Source organism: Carettochelys insculpta, chromosome 21 (genome assembly GCF_033958435.1).
Source record: "Carettochelys insculpta isolate YL-2023 chromosome 21, ASM3395843v1, whole genome shotgun sequence".
Taxonomy (NCBI): Eukaryota; Metazoa; Chordata; order Testudines; family Carettochelyidae; genus Carettochelys; species Carettochelys insculpta.
The window spans coordinates 15,520,397-15,544,465 of NC_134157.1; the positions used below are offsets into that span (position 1 = coordinate 15,520,397).

A 24,069-nucleotide genomic window follows, 5' to 3' on the forward strand; every position below is an offset into this window, starting at 1 on the left:
CCTGCCAGGGCTGCCTCCCTCTCCCCCTGTGGGTCCTCTTACCTCCATGAGGACAGCCCCGACGGTGGCCTTGCTGACGCCATACTGCTGGCCCACGGATTGGTAGCTGTCTGGAGTGGCCAGCTTCCAGACAGCGATGCCGACCCGTTTCTCCACACTGAGGGCACGCCGCATGAAGGTGTCCTGGTGCCTCAGTGCGGGGGTGAGCCACTGGCACAGCTCCAGAAATGTCTGCTGGCTCATCCGAAAGTTCTGGAGCCAGCAGTCGTCGTCTGCTCCCACCAGTCAGTGCTGGTGGGGTAGCTCCACAGCCGGCGGCATATGAGGCGGGTGGGGGGGGTGGGGGGTGCTGCAGGGTTGGGGGTTGCGTCCTCCTCCCCTGTGGGCAGCTCCTCCTCTGTGGCAAGGATGTGCTCAGCTACCTCCTGCATGGCATGGAGCAGGGCGAGCACTGCTCCTACAGGGGCGGCTGGGTGGACCTCTGGCTGCTGCTGCTGCTGCTGGGGGTCCATGACTGCGTCGCTCGAGGTGTGCGTGCCTATGGCTCTGCAGACCGCGTGCTGTGCAGGCTGAGTGTGTCTGGGAGGGGCCCTTTAAGGGAGCTGCTAGCTGTTGCCCCGGAAGCGCTAGTCCGCCCTGTGACCCTGTCTGCAGCTGTTCCTGGCACCCTTATTTCGATGTGTGCTACTTTGGCGTGTAGACATTCCCTCGCAGCGCCTATTTCGATGTGGTGCTGCCCAACGTTGACGTTGAACGTCGACGGCACCAGCCCTGGAGGACGTGTAGACGCAATGCATCGAAATAGCTTATTTCGATGTAGTGTTCACGTGTAGACGTAGCCATAGAGTGATATAATAACATGGCAAATACCCAATTCTGCTTTCAGAAATATTCAAGGAGAAAAAATTTATCATGAATTGCTGACATAGTGAAGGAAGGCACATGGGCAGCCATACAGTCTGACGAAGATATATGACCCTATAAGTCATTTTGAAGTTGGAGGAACCTAAACACAAGAGAGTGTCTAAAGATTATCATTAAAGCTTGAGCTTCCCCTTTGTTATCTTTTGCAACCTTCATTTTAGTTACATGCTCCAAAAGATTAAACTGTAAAACCCAGGGGTGAGGGTCAGCTAAGAAGGCAGTCCATGTGAAGCATTTCTGGAAGTAAACAGTTAACAGAAAACAAATGTAAACTTCAAACTATTACAGAATTTCAACAGAAACACAGCTTTAGAGTAGGATTCTGGAACCACCTTTAAATGGATAAGGAGAAAAATGGAGGAACAGCAGGTGGAAAAAGTCATAACTGGAAATGCTTATCTATAAATAAGATCACTGCTTTGAGTGAGAAGAGAATATAATAATTTACCCAATGCTTTCTCGTTGTTTGTGACATTTTGCTGTCGGGACAGTGAAGGCCTTCCAGGATCCGGTTTGTCCTCCTGTTAAAAATAAGGAGTCTTTGCAATAGATATCTATCACATGACAGACTCAAGTACATGTTCAGTAAGAGGAAAATTTTTCCAGACAAATGACTGAAATGTAAGCCAGTAAATGACTTGAAGACAGGGTAACCCAAATCTAAACTGCCTCAAGATACAGGTAATTGGTTGGTTTGTGTGAAGGCCCAAACTACATTTTTCATAACTAAATACTTCTAATTTACACGCAACCATAACTGAAAAACAGGTTTTTCATGACAAGTTGACCCAAATACTGAAGCCAGCTTTGCCGGGCGGTCACATTTTGCCTTTACCTTCTTGGGAGGTGTGGCAGCAACTGGAGGGAGTGAAATGTGCACGAAGTCATCCGAACTGTAGGCTGGAGGAGGAGAGGTGGCTGGTGTTCCTAATGGGGTTCCTTTTCCACCTGCTCAAAAGAGAGAGAAATGGTTTATCACCAATAAAACTCCACAGCCTCTTATTTTAGTTAGTTCACATTCATAAACTTCAAGTACACTTCACATTTTCTCCCATTCAGAACTCACAATTATGAGTTACACATGCAACACCCGGTTTTTAAACTTTGGTACCTAACTTAAGGTACCCAGTTCTCTGTATCAAGTTCACGCTAGAACTTAGTTGTGTAAAATGAAGTCTCCAAATTAGCATTCAGCACTTGGCTAACTCAAATGTGGAATTGCATGTCCTCATGTAAGACACCCATTCAAGAAACTGTATGCTCCATTCAAGAGTGGAGTGATGATAAACGACATCAAAAAACTTACAACAGCAAAACGCATAAAACAGAATTATTAGGGGAAAGGCAATTTAAAGAACTTCTTAATGCACTTAAATTCACTTTGAAAGAGCCTGTATACAAGCCCAAATATCTACATAGATTTTTTTTAACATAAAGCATCACTTTGTAACTAAAATGCTAACTCTGAAATGCAGTACATACCAGGTGTACTGAAATATTTACTGTAAGGCTGAGATGATGTATGACAGGATTCTGATGAGAGAATTCCTGGGGACGTTGGTGGAGTGGTCATACCACAAATTGCAGAGGGGCTCCAGATGGTACCCTGAGTCACAACATAAGCAAATCAATTAGGTATGTGTGTCAAAACCCTATTAGGCCCATGCCTGACGTCAAAAAAATGAAAGGTATCAATGAGGGTTACATTTAAATTCTTTACAAATTAAGATATATGTTATACTAGGAAGCTGCAACGCTTACTCAATAGAAAGCAAACCACCTGTTTCTAAAACATCCCAGTCCAATAAGACGACAATTTAAGGAGTGAATAATGAACTTCTTTGTAATAACATGCTGGTGTGCCATAGTTAAGTGCATTACCTGCTGTGGCTCAGTTGACAGTCGCATAGACTGGGGGCTCAGAATCTGAGGTAGCTGCCCTTGCATTTGTGCTAGGGTTAGCCTAGGAGTGGAATTAGGGGTAGAAGTGGAAGTCCCTGGAATTTAAAACAAACAAAGCCAAAAGGACATACATGTTAGCTTATCAACTCTGATTTGGGTCTTGATGATCTTTCTTGCACTTTTTGAAGAGTTTTCATTGAAGAAAAAAGTCAAATCCACTAATCTGTTCCTATACACAATTTGGCTAGTAGAAAGTGGATTTATCCTTTTCGTCCATGTAAAGCAGAACAATTTTAAGTGGCTAATGATTTGCGGTGTCCCAGTATGTGTGTGCACAACCCTGGAGAACCCTAATTCTCAGAAAGTACTGAACACTTGGCCAGTAAATTCTGAGCAAGTAACAGACAAGGCAACAGGATATCTACATAGATATTTTTTATGCTCATCCTTCAAGGAAAAGTCATGGCTTTCTGACACTCCCAGAAAATAGTAATATCAGGACTTCACATGGATGTGCAAAATAGAAAAGCTTTTGCAAAGGTAACTTTGTAGACTGGACTTCAAGAAGGGTAACAATAAGAACTGTGATTTTCTTCTAACAGAGCTGATCTGCTTCCAGGGACAATGAATATTAAACATGCCCATCAGTTCTTACCGCAGATGCTGTGTGTGTCAATGTAAAGACTGGCATTGGGATCAGTTTGACGATGTTGCAAGCATATGCTGACTGGCTGTGACACAGAGTAATAGCTGTCTTCATAAGAGGCTTCTTTTGGGTCCAGGGAGATTTTGGCACATTCTATCACAACATCATGAGTTTCTAGTCTTTTCCACCTGCAGGCAAATTTGGAACCAAAAGTGTAAGTTAGTCTCAAGTAAACTAACTATATGATTATAAATCAAGGTTCCAGGAGATATTAGGAAATGGTTTGGAGGATGGCTTGTTTTTGCTCCTGCCAGCTTTCCATGATCCCAGCTGAAACATGACTGAGGTACTCTACAACAACTGTGTGCCTTGCAACGTTCTAGAGTTTACAAAGAAATTGCAACTAGACGACGCAGAAGAGGGAATGCCATTGTGGCAACGTAATAGTTTTGAAACAGATCTATTTGAACCCAGCAGGGTCTTCTGTGGAGCACTCTGGAAAGGAGGAACAGCATATGAAGACTAGAATGCTCCTAAGCTTCAAACCTTGTAGCAGTCATACCAGATATTAGGAGACAAAATTTAGAAAAAACAGCAGTGCAGAATTTCAAACTATTTTGCAAGTTGACATGCCAACTAAGGAACTTGATTTGTTTTAAGTTTTGGGTATAAATATTGTATAGCAAATACTTCCATATCCAGCATTCTATCACCTGGAACTCTCAAATAACTGGCATTTAAACCATAAGTAAATTTTAGTTACGTTGTCCATAAGTACAGTATAGTGAAAGTAAATACAAATAAATACACCAAATACAGTATAAGTTTACAGTGTACAGTACTACTGTTGTTGGTAAATAAAGTATCCTGCATACATTTTTGTTTATTTCTTAATATCTAATCTTGTTTTTCTGTAGTGTTACGTATTGCTAGGTATACAGCTCTAATATCCAAAATACTTGAATATGTGGCAACCTCCCAGTCCCAGGGCCGCTGGATATGAAAGAATTTACACTATGGCTGGGCCTACACTAGTCAATTCCTTTTGGAAGGGGCAAGCTAATGAGCGGGTTCAAAAGATGCTAATGAGGCACTGCCATGAATATGCAGCACTTCATTAGCATAATGGCGGCTGGGGCAATTCAAAAGCATGGCTTTCGAATCACACACTGCCCGTGGAGACGGGGACCTTCCGAAAGGACCCCCCAGTTTTTGAAAGCCCCTAACACCAGAGAGGAAGAAGGGGCTTTTGAAAACTGGGAGGTCCTTTCGGAAGGTCCCCGTCTCCACGGGCAGCGCGCGATTCAAAAGCCGCACTTTCGAATTGCTGTGGCTGCCGTTATGCTAATGAGGCACTGCATAGTCATGGCAGTGCCTCATTAGCATATTCCAAGCCCACTCATGAACATGTCCCTTCCAAAAGGAAGGGGCTTGTGTAGACACAGGGTACATGTTTCTTTCTTTCACTCTGTAGACCTGTACAGCTGAGTAACTGAACTCTGCAGTCAAATAAGAACAGACAAAGACATTGGAAGATGGAAGTTCAGTGAGTATAGTCAGAAAAATGGGAAATTAGCTATTTAGAAGCTGCTTTGCTTTGGGCCATAAGACAATTTGAAGCAAGACAGTTTATGCAAGATACTAATCCAAAGGGCTTTAACTGACAATTCTGTGCCAGTCCAACTCTTTAGAGGTGCTGCCCCCCACCCACCGTAGCTGGGAGAAGCCTGCAAAATTGACCATTGTGATAGTCAATAGGTTCCCATTTAGTAGTGTTTTCCTAGTGGCTCTGAAAGCAGGGGAAGAGCACTACTGTGCAGGAACAAGAGTCAATTTCTCCTCTTCAGTTGCTGGGCCTGTGGAGACAAGAGAAAAGCAGCAAGTGGTGCTGCTGCAGGCAAATGGGCCTATTTCTAAATAAGCCAGCATAGCTGAGACCACATAAAAGCACAGCTGTTAAAAGAACTAATCAGTTACCCAAATCAAATTTTCTTGGCACCAAATCAGATACACTGAAGCCATTTCAAATACTTAAATACTATCAAGCACTTACAATGAGTTTAAAAAAAATCTCAATCATAGAACTTGAGCCAGTAAAATACTTCTGTCAAATCAAAGCGCATACTGTGAGATTGCAGATTCCTCTTTATTTTGTTAAGGAGAAAGAGCAAATTAGTTGTAGGTAGCATTGTTACATCACAATGTAGTACCAAATGCTTTCTGCCATGACTAAAAGATTTTCCACAGGTATTATAAATTACCCACTCCTCCTCACTCCAGGTTCAAAATGAAGTTCAACCCCAAAAGACAACTGGACCTATTTCAATAAGTTTTGTATCCTCACCCAATTGTAAGCTATGTGCAGAAACCTTATGTTTTACCTACAGTATCCTTAGAGTACTGACTGCAGAGTATCACTAGCATAGGGCTTTTCTGTTGGCAGGTACAAATTTCTGCTGTTAGCCTCCTGAAAAAGACCAGCTAAAGGCTGCTCATTCACAACCTTTCCTAATAGAGGAATGAATTTACATACCTTCGTGGGTCCAGTTCATGGTCCTTGGATCCAGTCACTAATTCTGGATGAATTCGTACATGTTCCATCATTGGCTGGAAAAGTGGGAGCAAAACAGAGAAATACATATGTAGTTCACCTGGAAAAACTTTGTATCATATTAAACAACAAAAATGGAGCACCAGCTAGTTCTAGGAGGCAAAGGCAAAAAGTTTAGAGGACAAGTGTGACAGCTAGATTAACTGATCAGACTTGCTTGTCTTTAGAAAGCAGTCCTTGCTTCCACTAAAGTTCCGTTCTGTTAGTAATCTATCACGATCCTGTTTTATGACACAGTACTCTAAATCCAGTCAAATCAATGCAGTAGCTCCATTTGCCGGATGACTACAGTCTTGAAGTTGTAAACTATTTTCTTAGCTGATATAAATATAAGCTGTATTTTACCTTGATCACCTCTTCAAAAGTCTCCAAGTTTTCCTTCATACTGCAGTGAGAGCGCAAAAAGGAGACAAAATTGCAAGGATACATTCCGTAAAGGCGATGAAAGAGTGCATAAACACTGGCGTGGAGATGGACAAGATAGATCTCTGCCACATGACCTGGGAGAAATAGTTGGAGCTTTTACATCATTGAATTGGAGGAGAGAAAGAAGAGACATTCTGCTGAGGAGATCACAAAAAACTGAGTGTCAAAAGTTAAGAGACAGTGTTTTAAGAATGCATGTTCTGATTCAAGATAAACGATAGTTTGGAAGTACCATACCACACCTCTGCAAGTCTTATGACTATTTGTGTGAAAGTAAAAGCAGAACTTGGACATCAGAAGTATGCTCTGAACTAGCCAGTAAAATCAGAAATGGGAGTATTCCTTGAGACTGCCCTTTTATCCTGTGTTTATTCAGCACCTAAGCTCCACAGCTAGGGATCCTATGTATTACAAGTAGTACACAAAATAATCCTCAACACTTATTATTCAGATTGGCTCCTTTGTGGAAGAGTTAATTTTTCAACAACTGTAGTTTACATGACTGACTTAAATACTAAACACATCAATAAGGACTCCTCTTTCAGCTCAAAGTCAAATAAAAATCTGATTACCACAGGGAAAAAAATAACACAGACTTGAATTGTGCAACCGTGAGCTTCTCTGTCTGGTCTGTAGGAGCAGCTATATTAGTCAATAACAAAATGGCCTTTTAACCCACACCTCTATGCACTGCACTGTGGCATTTGTTCTTGGGGTCACATAAACAGAAGATATACAAATTCTAGAGCTGCACCTCAACATGGCTTATGGATTGACAGAACTGGCTGTTACCAAGGCAAATCAATGAAAAGTTTTATACTACCAGAACATTGGTGGTTACTGGTTCAGAAAGACAGTCAGAAATTCCTACATCTGTAGCAAATACTCATAACTGAGAACCTACAAACAGGCACCTAGTTCAAAGTTAGTTGTTTTCATTCTCACTCTTCCACCTATAAGACTTAACTGTCTGTTCATATCCTTGAAGCTACAAGATTTGGATTCCTGCCACATAGTATTTGCAGCAGAAGCAGCCACAGCACTATTAATCTTAAAGCATTGTAAAATCCCTCATCTCAGAGTGTTGTCCCAATATGTACCATGATGCAAAAGCAACATCCAGACGTTAGCTGTCAAAGAAATGGAATGGCTTTAGTATCTACTTTTCCCCATTTAACTACCCTGGGAGACAGAACTGCAGCCATCCACTACTCTCCCAAGATAAAGTGCTCACTGGCACTCAAAAGAAGTGGTGCTACTGAACCATACTTTCAACAAATGCAGATCTCTCACCTGGATTCTTCAAGCACCAGGATGAAAGACGGCCAAAGATACCAAAGAAATCAGGAAGGTACTGTTTGCCAGACTGTGGAATCATTGGCAACATTGTTATTAACACTAGGACACCAGTGGTGAGTACTACTACATCTGTGTCAGTCTGCAATGAAGAAAAGCTGTATTAGTCAGAATTCAAATGGAAAAACTTCATTTCTTCCTGACCCTGCACAATGGACATTGCATTTACCACCTCGTAAGATTTCTTAGTTTAAGACCAGCTCTTCTAAACCTACCCAAACCTGGCTCACAAAATCCTGTCCCTTTCATTCTGCAGAGCCCTAAAAGAAATTCAGGGATTCCAGTTACTACTTTTTCTTCCAACCATTGACCTGCTGCTGAAGAACGTATTGAATTCCTTCAAAGATGGTTTTTAAAGCGGTTTCTTATATGAACGGGAAGAACCACTATTGCGATACCTATCTCTGCCTGCCTAGAGCTAAACATGCTCTGCGCCTCCAGAGCCCAAGAGATTTGAAATTTGATCTGGGTAACCCACATGGTTGGCAGATGACTAAAACTAGGTCCCAGCTGTCCTCATGTTAACACCTCTTAAATACATACAAGCCTCTTTCCATGCAGCCACACAAAGTTAAAAAGAGTACACTTGTTAGAGTAACAAGGCCAAATACATGATATCTTGATCTTGAGTTTAGAGCTTTAGTACTAAAACTTGAATTTAGCTGAAATTCACTTGTCAGATTGCTAAAACGTATACCAAAAAACTGAGTACTACTGAAACAAAACACTGATGTTAGACAAGGCACTGTTGCATGGTAAATCTAAGATGACTGAAGAGGTTACAAACAGTAAAGACTGCCTGCCTGACGCCTCCAATTTGTTTATTAAAAAAAGCAACAGCTTTATGAACATCAACTATAGTTATAACATATTAGCATTACTACGTATTGTGAGTTTATCACAGAGGTCGAGGAAGTTACAGATTCCATGACTTTTGAGAACCTTCATGACTTCTGCAGTGGCTGGTGCAACTCACCTAGGGGCTGCCTGAGCAGCTCAGGAGCTGAGGCGACTACAGGTCACTACTTGTGGGAAGCTGTGTGGAGCCGGTCAGCCCCACTAGCCACCCTTCCCCCCCTCCGTCCCCGGCCACCACTCCCTGCAGATTTAGTCAGAGGAAATTTTAGTAGAAGGCACGGATAGGTCACAGGCCATGAATTTTTGTGTACTGCCTGTGACGTATCAATAACTTTTACTAAAAGTACCCAGGACTAAAACATAACTTTGTGACTAATTTAGCACATTTCTGCACCTTGTATTTATGTATCTTGAAGTGCTTTGCAAGCTTCAATCTATTCTTACAACACTGATGTGAGGTACACACAGGGTATATAATTACTACTTATTTATCAGATGGGGAAATCTAAGTACAGGACAGTCAAGTGACTTGCTTAAGTTCTTTCATCAAGTTAGTGGCACAGGAAGCAAAAGAAATTAGGAGTTTTGACTCGCAGTCTCCTGCTACCTCACATAACATTGCTTTGTCCTGAAGTTAACCTTAGTATCTTAACTTTTTACCTGTTTTCACAAAGCACAGGATACAAAGCTGTACAATTTAAGGGTAGTTCAGTACTAACGAAAACAAGAGGCATTCAGACCAAGGGTTTTCAGGGATCCGCATAATATACAAGCTTCTTCTATCAGTGTTCTTCTATGGAAATGGATTATGTACTCACTGACTGTCAGAACTTTACTTCCCCCAGCCAATTTATGCAAATGGCACTCAGATATTACAGCTAGGGTTCCTTATGACACACATAAATGCTAACACTGTTGACATAGTTCTTACCTTAAGACACTTAAGTAAAGAAAGCAGGAGAGGTCCTTCAGAAAGTTTGTGTTTCCAGGATGGCTGTTGTCTTACAACATGGCCCAGCAGTGAGAGAGTGGGTAAACGGGTAGCAGCTTTACCAATATATTCATTAATTTTGTCCAGTAGATGCTGAAACCAAATTTGGGTGAAGGGGCAGAGGAGCAGAAAACGAGATGTTAGAGTATTTGCAGACCCAACAGAAAAAGACATCAATCTGTACGTCTGACAAGTTGCTCTTCTTGGTCAGAGGAATTACAGGTGGTTTTACAAGTGTGTGCAGGAGTCAGACTGAATATAACTTTGTGAGTATAGCACATGAATATTGGTTAAGTCTGTGTGATAATACTGGCAACATAATATTGTTCAAAACAGAATTTGTCATTGTGCTTGCAAAAACCATTCTGCTGCAACAGATTCAGCTATTATAGGAAAAAAAGCTATTAATTTTACCAAGTGTTCATATAAAAATCCCCAGATGTCTACAGGATCCCTGTTTACTCTTGTGCTGTTGTACTTCCCAAACCTTTCACTGGGTAACAAACCTAGTACTAAAATGAGTAACTGTAAATAATTAAAGATCTTTTACTGGCTCTGCAATTTTATCTCATAATCAACAGGTAAAGTTGATTGCCTCCCTACACAAAGTTTAAATAATCCATGAAACAAAATGAAGTTTTGTTTGAGATTTTTTAAAACTAATCCACTCCAACTACACATAAAAAACATATGTCAATTGATACTACAAAGTGGAAAAGCATAATTTTCTGTTAAGAAGCTTCTCTAATACTAGAGGAACACCTGCCATGCTCCATGCTCTCCAAAAACTAAATTACTTTACCTTTTCATGAGGCTCTTGCAGCGTGGACAGGATGTGCAATGCCTGCTGAGAACTGGTTTCCAAATAGTAATCTACCAAGGCGTTCACAAGCATAGGTCCACGGTCTACCATTTTGGTGTCAGCAACAAAAAGAAGATAGAAAATAAAACAAACTAACAAATTTTCTACTGTATAAATAGAGTTCAATTCTGCAATAATTATTTTAATTGTGTACATGTGCCTTTAGGATGTTGCTTGGGTTTTTAAAAATGAGCCCTCCCAATTACATTCTCCCATCCACAAGTATCTTTCTGATTGTCTAGCTTAGTGAGACAGAAGCAGATGACAAAATTTCTAACAAATGTCCCAAAATAAACTATTAAATGTGTGATAATGACTATATGTTCTTAGTGAGTGTACAGCCTGTGTTCCACACTGCTGGGTGGAGTTTGAGAGTCACTTGGATTCCCTCCTCTTTTCTCCCCATCAAGCAAGTTTTCACATCACTGAAAAGGGTCCACTAAAAAATTCGGAATGCTCTTAGTGGTAGCAGAAAGGATTCATATAGCAAAATGAAGAACGGCATTACACTAGAGGAAATCATTGTTTGAAACAGATTAGATGGATGAAACCCACCTCCATTTTTTGGACATACTTAGTAGAAAGGGAGTGTGATATCTACTTATAACATGGAGTGTGCATGTTTACGTTAGTACGTCACAAAACTCTAGTAGCCTTATAAAAATGTCAAGACAGGCTCAAAGAATGAAGAGTTACAGTTTATCATACCTTCCAAAACACATCTTTTAACAAGAGAACTTAAGGAGCATTAAAATCCTTGAAGGAATCACTGCCCCTTACAGAGGATTCAGTGAAATTTGCTGGAAATAAAGAGTAGATTTGATAGGGAACTTCAACTTTTTGCTGATTTGTAGAACCCACTGTGGATACAAATATCTACCCTTGGATGCAGATAAACACTGGTATCCACTGATCTGCAGGACACTATACCCAAGAGATGCTGCTACCAAAGGAGACGAGTGTGGTGCTGTGGCTCCCAGCAGCCAGTGTCCTGCACCAGCAGCTCCTCCCACTTGTGCAGATGTATCATCTTTCAGCTGTGTCTCCTATCCAGGGTGGTACAGCCCTGCTGATAGTGGGGCTGGAGGCAGTACAGCTGCTTGTCTGGAAAGAGTTTCCAGTGCAGGGTGCCGATTCCCAGGAACGGCAGCACCAGACTTGTCTCCTTTGGGTGCAGTGTCTCACAAGAGCAGAAACGTGTGGATCAGCTGATACTGAAGTCTATCCATGGATATCTGCATCCACAGGTAGACATTTGTATCCCTGCACGGCTCTACTTATTTCCGTGCAAAGCCTCCTCCAACCCTCCAGTTTTAACATCTAAGAAGCACATACCAGAGTTGAGATTATCTTTGAAGACTGCTGTTATATCTTCCAGGACAAGCAGACATGAAGAATCCAACATAGAGAGGAGCTCACCAATATTTGCTTGCTGGGCCATTCTGTCTACTACTACAGGCTTATGCACGTGTTACGTGAATGTGCAAATTAAAACTTCATCAGGTTCCTCATTGGTGCCCCTACCAGACTAGGAAGACAGAACAAAACATAAACAACAACAACAGAAAATCTCTCAACGACTTCATCACTGCTCTTCTGGTACCTGCAATATTACCCCTTTACACAGTTGAATGCCAGAAAAGTTGGTTAATGAGTTTGACCCGTGATAGCTTGCATCCTTCCAGAACACACAGTTCTACAGAACTCAAATTTGTGAAAACCAGGAAATACAGAAGTATGGTAAATGCTTGTGCAACCTTAACTCTGTCCAACTAGAACAGGCAACAGCTACTGGAAATTATATGTATGCATTCCAGCTGTATTCATAGTGTTAAGTGTAGCTATACTGAATGAACAAGGAATATAGTAGAGCTGTGATTGAAGAGATCTAGGCCTGAATCTCCTATGTGCATTACCCAGGGAAAGAGGTGCATTTGTCATACAAAGATCGTGTTTATTATTTCAAGATTGTATCAGTAGCAGGGCACTGGGGTCTCCTTGCCACAAGTTCTGTCGGTAGCGAAGTGGGATATGAGAGCAGTCTGTGGATTTAATGATGGATACGGGAAAGGATAGGTATCCTGTGCTGCAGTGTGATGAAGCTGTAAAAAAGTATGAAATAGATATTAAATTTGTAAATGATACTGTGTTGGGAGAAAAGACTCAGTGAGCACAGGGCCAGGCCAAACTGGCCTTTCACTGTAAGATGAACTCAGTGGGAGGGTGTGTAACAGGCATATAGGTGAATTGTTGAAAGAGGGCACAGTTAAAGTTGCCTTACCATGTACAGTGACTATATCCCAGCTTTCTTAAATTTAAAGTTTTCCTGAATTTAACATTCTGGAAAGGCAGAAGCTATCTCCAGGCAATATTAATGACATTTTTGCCATTTAATTTCCTGTTTTTAAACATTAAGAAACATTTGTTGGTTGGTGAGTGAATCATTTACACAGAGTTCTCACAGGTTTGCAGACCAGTGGGATAGACATCTTCTAGATCCTAAAGTACAGACACAGAAAAGGCCCCACCATGCACAGATTCCTCTGTTACACTTCGTTTTCCAATCTGTCCCTAATCCAGGGGCGGCCAAAATACAGCCTGAGGGTTTGATCCGGCCCATTAAACCATCGGATCTGGCCTGCCACCATCCCTTAGCCCAGCAGGAGCCTCAGGGAGGCTCCCTGTGTTCTGGGTCACCACATATCTCTCAAAGCAGCCAGCTGCAGGGACCATGTTCTCTATGAGCTGTGAGCCCCACATGGCCCCCATCTCAGCACAATCTCACAGCTCCCACTGACCAGAAACTGGCCAATGGGAGCTGCCTGGGCTGTGCTTGCATCACAGACAGCATGCAAAACCCCCTTCCCCCAGAAGTCTAAGTACCCCACTGGGCTGCTAGGCAGGAGCCACCTAGGTAATCGCCTCCAGGGCAACGCCTGCACCTAGCATCCCATCCCCTCCCACACCCAACCCTCTGCTCCTGCCCTTTTAACCAGCCCCAGCTCACAACACAAACCCTCTGCACCCTCACTCCTGCACCCACATCCCCTCCCCGCAAAGGCTACGGCCCCATTCCCCTGCTCCAGGTCACGACCCCTTCCTTCACCCAAACTCTCCCAGGACCCACACTCCCATCCCTTACCCCGAGCTTCCCTCTGCACTCAATCTCCTCCATTAATATAATGGGAGAGCGCAGCCCTTGACCCTTACCAAATTCTTCGAGTGGCCTGCCCCACCATCAACAATTACTGCCCAGCCCTGCCCTAATCCCTACTTCTTCCCCCTTAACCTGATCAATCCCAGCCTCTCATCTCCACTTATTCTTCTTCCCATAATACCATCATCTCTCACAGCAGGTTTGAGTCCTCACCTGTACTACCACCTACTCTTTAACCCATCCCCTTCCAGTGAGCATTGTGTAATTCCTTCTCCATTCAAAAATATTTTTCACACCTTCTGAATATTCTACTGTACTGAGCTAACATTTCTCCTGTTAAAAACCTTGACAGAAGCAGACTTATCTCAGCTGTTTACAGCTCATTCTCAGATTTCTTCCTGGGATGGGTTTCAAACTGAGGCCATGTCTACATGTACAACACTACATTTGCATCACAGCTGTGAATCTCTTATGACTCTTTGTGCTGATAGGTGAGAGCTCTCCCATTAGAGGGGAAAAAAAAAAAAAGACATCCACCATGAGCAGCATAAGCCACGTCAATAGGAGAAGCTGTCCCACCCAAACAGGACTGTACACACTAGCGCATATGTCAGTGTAACTCCTGGGGTGAAATCCTGAGTGATGTAAGTTTGCCAACATAGGCAGTTACATACACACAGCCTTAGTTGCAGGCTCAGATGTTAATTGGCCTATTCATTTAATTATGATGTTGTCAGCAGCAAGACAATACACAATGGGTATGAATGCAGCCTGGAACAGCAGATCTGAGTCTGGGAACTAGTTGCTCCTGCAGGGAGCATTCCCCTCTCCTTCCCCGCAGGTGGAGAGTCGCAGAAGCATGCCAACAATACCCGTTCTCAGGTCTGTGCCCCAGCCTCAGCAGCCTGCCCTGAGCGCCTCTCTTCTAAGCACTGTATCCAGAGGTGCACAGCTTCCCCCCATCACTAGCTCACAAGGGGGGCATGGACAAGAGCTCAGATATTCCCACAAAACACAAGTCTCCCTCCTCCCCCGAAACTTTGCCCATGTGGAGCAGAGCAGTGGTAGGTACCCGCAAGCGTACAGACAGAGAAGTAGGCACAGAGCGGTCTCAGACCTGCCCAGACAGCATGTCTCTCCAGATCCTAGATCACACAGAGGGTAGGGATAGTAGAGAGGGAGCTGTGCTAGTCTACATACTATCGAAACAAAAAGCAGTCAAGTAGCACTTTAAAGACTAGCAAAATAATTTATTAGGTGAGCTTTAGTGGGGGAGACCCACTTCTTGAGACCATAGCCAGACCAGAACAGACTCAATATTTAAAGCACAGGAGAACCAAAAACAGTAATCAAGGAGGACAAATCAGAGAGCAGAGGGGTGGGGGGGGCGGTCAAGAATTAGATTAAGTCAAGTATGCAAACGAGCCCCTATAAGGGGCTCGCTATAGGGGCTCGTCTGCATACTTGGCTTAATCTAATTCTTGACCTCCCCACCCCGCCGCCCCTCTGCTCTCTGATTTGCTCACCTTGATCATTTTTTTTTCTGATTTGTCCTCCTTGATTACTGTTTTTGGTTCTCCTGTGCTTTAAATATTGAGTCTGTTCTGGTCTGGCTATGGTCTCAAGAAGTGGGTCTCCCCCACTAAAGCTCACCTAATAAATTATTTTGCTAGTCTTTAAAGTGCTACTTGACTGCTTTTTGTTTTGTCAGAGGCTAGGAAGCGGGGCTCAGATTCCCAAAGAAAAGCAAGCCCCCTGCACCCCCCCAAAATGTGTCTCACATAGGGAGAGATGAGGATTCACACGCTAGATCCCAGCACACCTGGGGCAAGGGGCAAAACAGGGCCCTCCCAGATCTCTGAACATACCACAAGGAAGGAATAACAGCTTAGTGATCTCCACAACCTGGGTCACATGAAACAGACAAAGAGCAGTAAGCAGGAGCTCACACATTCCCCAGGCAGACATATCTCCTCCAGAACCTGGCCTGTATGGGATGATCACACCCTTGTAGACATGCCAGTGCTCCCCAACTGCAGCACACAGGGGAATATGGGGCTGGCACATGCCCCTGTTCCTACTTCCCCTAGCTTTCACTCCCATATCATCTTTCCCACACTCCCACCTCTCCCCTCCCACTTCACTTATTCTTCCACCCCAGTCACCCTCCCCTTCCAGAAAACATCTGCTTACCTAGTTTTATTTTTTCCAAATAGTTTCAGCACTCTCTTGATATTGTGCTGTACTGAGATACTATTTCTCAAAAATAAAAGTTTCCCCCTTTGACAGAGGCAGATTAACACAGTATACCTGATTTTCTTTCTTCAGATTTCTGCCTTGTTTGGATTTGACCTCACAGTGCTTTGGGCTGTGCTCAAACTCAACCACCTTAAATTAAAACATTCTCAGAACCATTTACCCCCTGTGATGTGGGGTAGTTTTCCAAACACATTACACTGAGCATGTGCAAAGAGAGATACTATCAGGCACAAAACAGGCATGCAAATCTTCTCAAGCATCTAATTGGAGAAGCAAACTCCTTTTGCGGAAAAAAACCAAACAAAAAAAGATTTTAATTTTACATTTTTAGAGGGTTAGTGGGTAACATGCACTCTGTTGGGATAATCTTTGAGAATCTGAGACCATGATGCAATTAGCTGACCTCTGGCTTGAGCTCTAAGTGAGCAAAGAGAGGTTGCCAGACACTGTCTATTTCAACACAAACTTTTTTTCCCTATGTGCTGTATTTGCTGACTGTTTTGGTCCAATGCCCCCAAATTTGGATTATGAAAATAAACCAGCCTCCCAAGAGGCATTCCACATTTTGAGTCAGTTCATGTAACCGTGAAGATTGAGCACTTAGAACTGGGCTTTAAACCAAAAAAGTTGGTCTTAAAGTACAGCAGAACTCCTTCTCTATTGTAATTAAATGGAAAAGGCTACTAGGGATATTTTAGCTATGAAGGTGGCATATGCATGGGAAGAAGTGTGTAAACTTCCCTTCACACTCAATAAAATCAATAAATTATACGCAACCTTACACATTACACATTTCATTGAGAATATGTTGTAGACACCTGGATCCTATGCCATTCTCATCAGAGCACTATGCATTTTTGGTGTAGATCTGGTCAGTGAGGTATAATCACACGAGACAGCAGTTGTGAATAAAGCAGAAATAGCTCCCTGAAAGCAACACTCCTCCCTTTTCTCCTACAGTGCCCCTCACCCCCAGTGCAACTGGGCTTCAGAACAGTTCACACACACTGGGCTACACTCAGGAACCAGACTGAATGCTCAAAATTCTCCTTCTTCCTCCCATATTTTCAGTCACAGAGAGGCAGCTGTGTTAGTCTGCACCTTCACAAAACATAAAAAGCAGTCCTGTAGCACTTTAAAGACTAAATGTAATTTATTAGGTGATGAGCTTTTGTGGGTGTCAGGTCTGCCTCTCCACCCGGACACTCCGAGTGCAAGAAATGGGATCCTTTAAAAACCTCTACAGGCTCTGCTTAAAAAGACTCCAAGGTCACACAACCCTTGGGAGTAGTAACTAACATCACCCAAGTGAGGAAAAACACCCTTTAACCCAAGGAGACACACTTGGGGTTTAACCCCAACGTCTTAGCCCTCCCTTACAAGAGAGTTTGGAAACAAGGGGCTTTAATCCGATAGCTGACCTTTCAGTCTAAGGCATGAATACACACAGATCCTTCTACAGAAAAAAGGGATCAAATCAATGCCTTAAAAAAAAAAAAGAAAAGAAAAATGTAATTTATTCACAAAACGAGAGAAAACAACTCAAACATTTTGGTTGCAGCACAGAGAACTACTTCCCTGGGATTCAGCTTAAAAGTCACAGAGTACAGGGGAAAGAATCAGAGAACCTGAAAAAGTCCACATCAGTTTCAAAATAACCATAATCATCCGACTAAACACTTCCTTTCTACTTTCATATCTATGGCTGATTTCGAGATGGCCAGGAGCTTTACTGGATTATTCAAGCATTTATGGTTTCTCCTTGCTCCCAGTCACAGACCCCTTCAGACTGCAATTGTTCTCCATTCAAAAGAGATTCTCACCCTTCGATTGGTTTACCTGACCACCCCTTTCAGAGAGCGCGGTTATCCCTTTACAGGCATCCATTCGTGACATGCCTCCCTCAAATTACAACAGTGAGGGAATCCACACTGGCTATAATTTCCTTCAGGAGGTTTAGGAAAAACACAGTTAAGAACATATATACACACTTAGACATTACTATGGTCTACATGAAGAACAAAACTATTTCACGTCTTAAGTAGTGGCAGACTGTGTTAGGACCTTCCTAAAGAGAGAGTAATCTTGTGTTTGGAACCCTCAAGATCAGAATTTCATATTTAACTAGATCTGGGGTCAGCAACCCCTGGCATGGGCACAAAGAGTGGCACACAAGCCAATATTTATGGGCAGGCGAGGGGGAGCTCAGCCCCGCCCCTGCTCCCCCATGCAGCTGGGAGCTTGCTCAAAGCAATGCCACCTGTGGATTAACTAAAAGAGCAGGTAATGTAACCAGCCACCACCTAAATGGCAAAATGCTCTGCATCTTAAGTTTATTAGTGAAGTTATTTTAAGTAGGACTAACAAAAGGTCAAATTTCAGCACTCCCCTCGGAAAGGTTGCTGACCCCTGAACTAGACAATAGCAAACTGAGCATTTAGCATTATGGGAGAAGGCAAAAATAAACACCAGAAAACAAGCCAGTCACATGAGAAAAAGTTAAGACTCAATACCTAAGAGCATAAGGTCAAACATTTACTTCTAATGTGGTCAAACTGGAAAGAAAGCTCACTGAAAGTGTCTTGCTCTGTTATCTTGAAGCCAAGGGCCAAATCAACAGCAGAAAGATCACCACAGCCTATAACTGATCAAACAGAATGGGATACTATCATTTAACCATTACACTGTTTAACTATAGAATCATAGTCAGTACCAATTTTATCTGGAATTTAATACCAAGAATTAAGAAACTAGGTGGGATACGCAAAAGCAACAAGGGGTCCTGTGGCACCTCAGACTAACAGAAATGTATGAGCATAAGCTTTCATGTGCAAAGATCCACTTCGTCAGGTGGGATACAAGGTTCAGATTCACACCCACAGTTAGCTCCTCCACATATATCGAGGGTTTTTTTTTTTCCTAAACAAGGACTGAAGTAAAGAAGATACAATCAGAGGTAGGGAACAGAAATTACAAGTTTCCCCTCTTTTTCTACTTTGAAGGACTAAATTCTGATGTTTTAATTTAAGTTATGCAAGACTGAGCAATCTCCTTTCTGTTCCTTCAGGATAAATACGGTATAAAGCTATTTAAACATTTACTAGTTTGCCAAATCTCACATCAGTTAGTTCTTGCTGAATAAGCAACTATTACCAACCAAAATTTCTTTCTGTGCTAGAAAGACAATCCTTTATAGAGTAACCACAGAGAGCCTGATTTTATTCTGCAAATACTGAAATCTCAATTGAATAGCTGAAATCAGTTACTGGTAAACTGGACATTTGCCATCATCATCTGGCTTTGATGTCAGCTTTATACTGCAGTGCTCATAGCTTGACATTCCAAGTGCAAATATAACTAATTCCAAGTGAAAAAAAATATCTGTTATGTCTCATTTTAGAAGTTATTCTATAATAGAGCTTCATACCCAAACGGGAAAGTCAACTACTGATTTTACCAAAAAACCCACACACACGCAGTCCTGTAGCACCATAAAGAATAACAATTTTATTAGGTAATGAGCTTTCCTGGGTAAGGCCCACTTAATCAGATTTGGAGCAAAAAGAAGAATGCTGGAAGGGGAAAAAAAGGGGGTGCAGAGGGGCAGTCACCTGTCATTAACAGGACCTGTTGAAAATGTAAATTAAGTGGGACGGCTGCCAGTCCTGTGAATATTGAAGGTGGGGAAATTATCCTTGTAATAAATAAGATAATTGAGATCTCTGTTAAGTTCCAGATTAAATGCATCAAACTTGCAAATGAATTCCAATTCAGATGTCTCCCTTTATAATCTAGGGGTAAAAATCCTTTTGTAACAAGATGGCCACTTTAAAGTCCATTATTTTATCAACACACACACACACATCAGGAATTAAAGGTTCCTTAAAGAAGGTAAAATAAAGCTTGAAGCAAATGTCCTGCTTCTCTGCATTATATTCTTACAAAGCCTAGAAAAAAAACACTTACTACAATTTTCAATTCCAGAAGAGTTATGCTAGCAGCACACAAAAGGAACAACCCAACGATTTTTAAGAGTGCATGCCTGCCGACCAATGGATAAGTAGAGACAAAACCAATTTATTGAAGAAGAGGCAGCTTCACAAATAAAGAAGGGCACTGCTTATTGATCCTAAACTAGGAATGAACAGAAAATGCCTATTCACCTGTTTATAAAAGGACAAAAAAGCAGAATGAGGCTTGACTCTAGAATCTACCTGTAGCGTGTCTGCTAGAACAGCCATGTACAAAGGGGGAGGCAGGCCCCTTGGAGGGGCATGAAATTTTGTAAGTGGGGCACAGCATGACTGGCTGCTGCTCAGGGGCATCCACCTAATTAAAATGTGTCTGTTTTTGTGTGTGTGTATATTCACATTTATACACCAATTAATAAAGATTTTACAATCTACACATTTATTTTCTTACACTTGACGAAAGGCTGTTTTTTTTTCCTTCTTCTTCCCACCCCCCCTCTTTTCACATGAATATAACTGAAATTTCTGTTGGTTTGGTTTACATCCGACAGGCTGGATGGGATGGGGGTGCCCTTCTAAGGATGAAAAGTGGTGCCTGATGTAAAATGTTTGCTCACCCCTATGTTAGACCAGGCATCAACTATTTAAATCTTCCACACATAGATGAGATGCCAGATACCTCAATTTCCAAAGAATCCGATTTCAGAAGAGGCAGCATCAAGAATTATCAATTGTAACAGATACAATTTAAAGAAATGTGGTAAACAGCTCCCAATAAATGCTTCCTATATGCAATTTTAATTAGTCTAACATTTTTATGTCAGAAAACTCACTTTCCAATCTTTCACGTAAATAACGTGATCAACAGCAAGATCCTCTGATCACCATTCATTCCAACATTCTTAATTCAAACTTGTTAAATGAAAAACAGAGATACAATCATTACCTTACAGCAAGAACAAACAAACAACTTTTGAAAACTGCTTTAATATAATATTGAGAGTGAAACTCAATGCACAGATCAGAAAATTTTAAGCTGCAGTTCCCACAGTAACCAGAAACCCCATGGTCTGCCTGTATTTGTACTACGTTGTGCCATGTTGCTCAGTGACTTAACTATGTGCAGTGTAGCCAAGTAGCAGCAAATGTAATAACCACAAATGAATTTCCTGACAACAGCTGCTATATGGCCACGTTGCATAAAAACACAAATTTAACAGCATACAGTAATACAAGGTACAGGACAGCAGAATTCTGGTCTCTGTGGGAACCACTGCCTGGAATTTCCTGATTTGTGCAAAGTTTCATTCAACATCCTGAACTTAACCAGATTCTGAAAATTAAGTGCATCTGCTTTTATAAAAGAGTGTCTGAAAACTGAGGCTTATACTGCAAGTATCTCAAATGCGTATGTACTGGGAACTAGGAGAAAAACATCTTTATATTGATTCAAATCCTCAACACTCCAGAGAAAAATGACTGTCTCATTTCCAAATACAAAGATAATGAAAATGTGCACTGGCCTACAGCAACAGGATGGAGTCCAAATGGCTACTGTGGCATATTTCTTTATGCTTTGCTCCCAGCATTGGGAATGGCAACACAGTATTATGTTTACTTTTCCAAAAAGAAAATATGAATGTCAATTTCAAGGCATGAACCCAGTCTACCATATAATACAGAAATACAGCAAAATCTAACACCTCCATTATGTCAGGTGCTGTATATACACATTGTAAAAATTGGTCAGGAAGCAGCAAAACTCAACTCACCAAGCTCCAGAATTAGTCACCCAGACTTAAAATTATTATATTTGAAAAGTCCTAGACTCACGGAAACTGACTGATTCTAATACATTACTTCACCAACAGCACCATTACATAAAAAAAATTAAAGTTTAAAAAAAAAGACTCTCATAGCCTAAAGACATGTTATTTAAAAAGTCATGTTCTGTTCTGCAAAGTGTAACCCAATTTCTGATCCAGTCTCACTCTGCCTAGTTTGGCATCACTCAACAGTAATCCCACTGATTGCACAAGGAGAAGCTAACAGGCTCTCTAGCTCCTTTGCCAGAAGTAAAGCAAAAACAGCAAAGAGGAGTAGGGGAAGACTGTCACTCAGAGCTTCAATAAGAATTCCAAGAACCCCTCAGGGTGGAAAGAGGGGGACAATTTATTTTTAAAAAGTTAAATTCCTACCTCTTATGTTTGCAAATAATCAGGATATAGAGCCATCTTCCCCAACCTGCAGGGATGGCTCCATTATCTACTGCTGTTCATAGCTTTACCAAGAACAGTGTGAAGATAACAAAACTCTGGGCAGTTTCAGTGCCAATGTTAAAAATGTTGCGAGCAGCAATGAGAAATCAGTTTCATACTCCTAATGCTACTTGGGATAGCTATGAACAAAGACAAAGAGAAGGAATGAAAATAAGGTGGAGAAAGGGCAGAACAGTGGTGCAGCCAGGAACCTCTGCAGGAGGAAGACAACACAGAAAACTCCTCCATTCTATCATCTAGGGCATGGGTTACCAAACCGGGGGTCATACCCCCTGGCAGGGAAATGAAAAAATTCCGGGGGCGGGGCACACACAAGGTGACCTCGCCTCCCCCCATCATTCCCCCACCCCAACAAAGAGACGGCCTCTGCTTCTGGCTCTCAGCTCCTGCCATTTCACATGCACGACCAAGCACAGCTGCTGTAAAAAGCGGGCAGCTGGCGAAGACACACGTGGAGCTAGCTGCCTCCTGAAAAGATGAGTGAGTAGGATTGGGGTGGGTGGAGGGCTGGGAGTGCCTGGCTCAGGAGAGGGGGACAGGGTAAGAGCAGGGGGCTGGTGGTGCCTGGATTTGGGAGAGGGAAGGAGCTTGGGCAGGTGGTTAGTGGGGTTCAGGCGGGCAGCGTGCAGGGCTAGGGCAGCTGGCCCAGGCAGCACAGGGCTCGGCTGGCTCAGACTGCTGGCTGGCCCCAGCACCATAGGACTCAGGCGGGTGGCTTAGGCAGCTGGCCCACAGCTCAGGCACACAGCTGTGGCAGCTAGCACGTAGGTGGCTGGCTGGCCCCTGCACCGTGGGACTCAGGCAGGTAGCTTGGGCAGCTGGTAGGCAGGTGACTGGCCCCAGCAGCATGGGGCTTGGGCAAGCTGGCAGGTGGGCACATGGCCCCAGCAGTGTGGGGCTCGGGCGGCTGGGCAGCTGGCCTCAGCAGCGCGGAGCTTGGGCTTGCGGTGCTCAGGTGGCTGGCCTGCAGCTCAAGCAGCTATCCCCTGCAGTGCAGGACTTGGGCGGCTGGCCCTGGCAGGGTGGGCAGCTGGCCCCAGTGACAGCTGGGGTGGGGGAGAGGGGAGCAGCTGGCCCCAGCAACATGGGGCTCAGGCGGGTCAGGCAGGCATCTCTGGCAGCACAGGGCTCAGGCATCTGGCCAGCACCAGGCACCTGCAAGGGGCCAAGAAAAATGATTTGTGCTTATTTTTTAATTTTAAACAACATTTTTATATCAAGCTTTTGGTGTTTATTTTAAATTACAAATTGAATTTTCAGTTAAAAGAGGGGTTGGATGATGGTAAAAAAAGAGATGGGGAGCATGAGGGTTTCTCAAAAATCAAAAGGGCGGTGAAATGCCAAGAAGTTTGGGAACCACTGATCTAAAGGCTTCAGGTAAAGATGCTTACTAGCCACAACCTGATGCAAATGAGAAAGTTTCCCTCTTTCCAGTAGCATCCAGGGATGACACACTTACCAGGAGCAGATAGAGCAGAAGGGTGTTGGTTTCGCACTAGGCTTCCCTCCCACCCCAATATTTTCACTGGTAAGGGGCTTACTTTTCATATTTACCTCTACCTAGTAGATCTTGGGTAAATTTTACAAGCTCCGAACTATTCTCCCCGCCTCAGAAACAATCCCTCAAAATCAGAATTGAAATATAACAGAACGTGCAAGAGAAGTTTTTACTGCTGTTGGAAATGTTTTACCTGTTCTGTGGAAAAGTAGAACTGCAGTTTCCAGTGCTGTCAATCTGGCACCTTTCATGATCACTGAATTAAAGAAAGGACAAAAGTTAGTATATGCTACCAATAATATTGTTATAAAGCCGTTGAAAAAGCCTGC

At 42.7% G+C, this 24,069-nt stretch overlaps 1 protein-coding gene across 5 annotated transcripts in view; it reads right to left on the reverse strand.

Annotated features, from left to right (window-relative positions):
• TSC1 (TSC complex subunit 1) overlaps positions 1 to 24,069 on the reverse strand; it is a 55,836-nt gene that overhangs the window by 22,985 nt on the left and 8,782 nt on the right. For 4 of the 5 annotated variants that reach the window (XM_075015833.1, XM_075015834.1, XM_075015836.1 and 1 more), the window contains 12 exons: positions 23,934 to 23,996; positions 11,912 to 12,104; positions 10,517 to 10,620; positions 9,655 to 9,807; positions 7,803 to 7,947; positions 6,429 to 6,583; positions 6,006 to 6,079; positions 3,482 to 3,660; positions 2,806 to 2,921; positions 2,407 to 2,530; positions 1,760 to 1,872; positions 1,373 to 1,445 (listed from right to left, as the gene is read on the reverse strand). In XM_075015833.1, the coding sequence (XP_074871934.1) occupies positions 1,373 to 1,445; positions 1,760 to 1,872; positions 2,407 to 2,530; positions 2,806 to 2,921; positions 3,482 to 3,660; positions 6,006 to 6,079; positions 6,429 to 6,583; positions 7,803 to 7,947; positions 9,655 to 9,807; positions 10,517 to 10,620; positions 11,912 to 12,017 (1,342 nt within the window). In that variant the 5' untranslated portion in view covers positions 12,018 to 12,104; positions 23,934 to 23,996. Of the gene's footprint in view, positions 1 to 1,372; positions 1,446 to 1,759; positions 1,873 to 2,406; positions 2,531 to 2,805; positions 2,922 to 3,481; positions 3,661 to 6,005; positions 6,080 to 6,428; positions 6,584 to 7,802; positions 7,948 to 9,654; positions 9,808 to 10,516; positions 10,621 to 11,911; positions 12,105 to 23,933; positions 23,997 to 24,069 lie in introns of those variants that run through there. The other variant, XM_075015837.1, reaches the window with a different exon arrangement.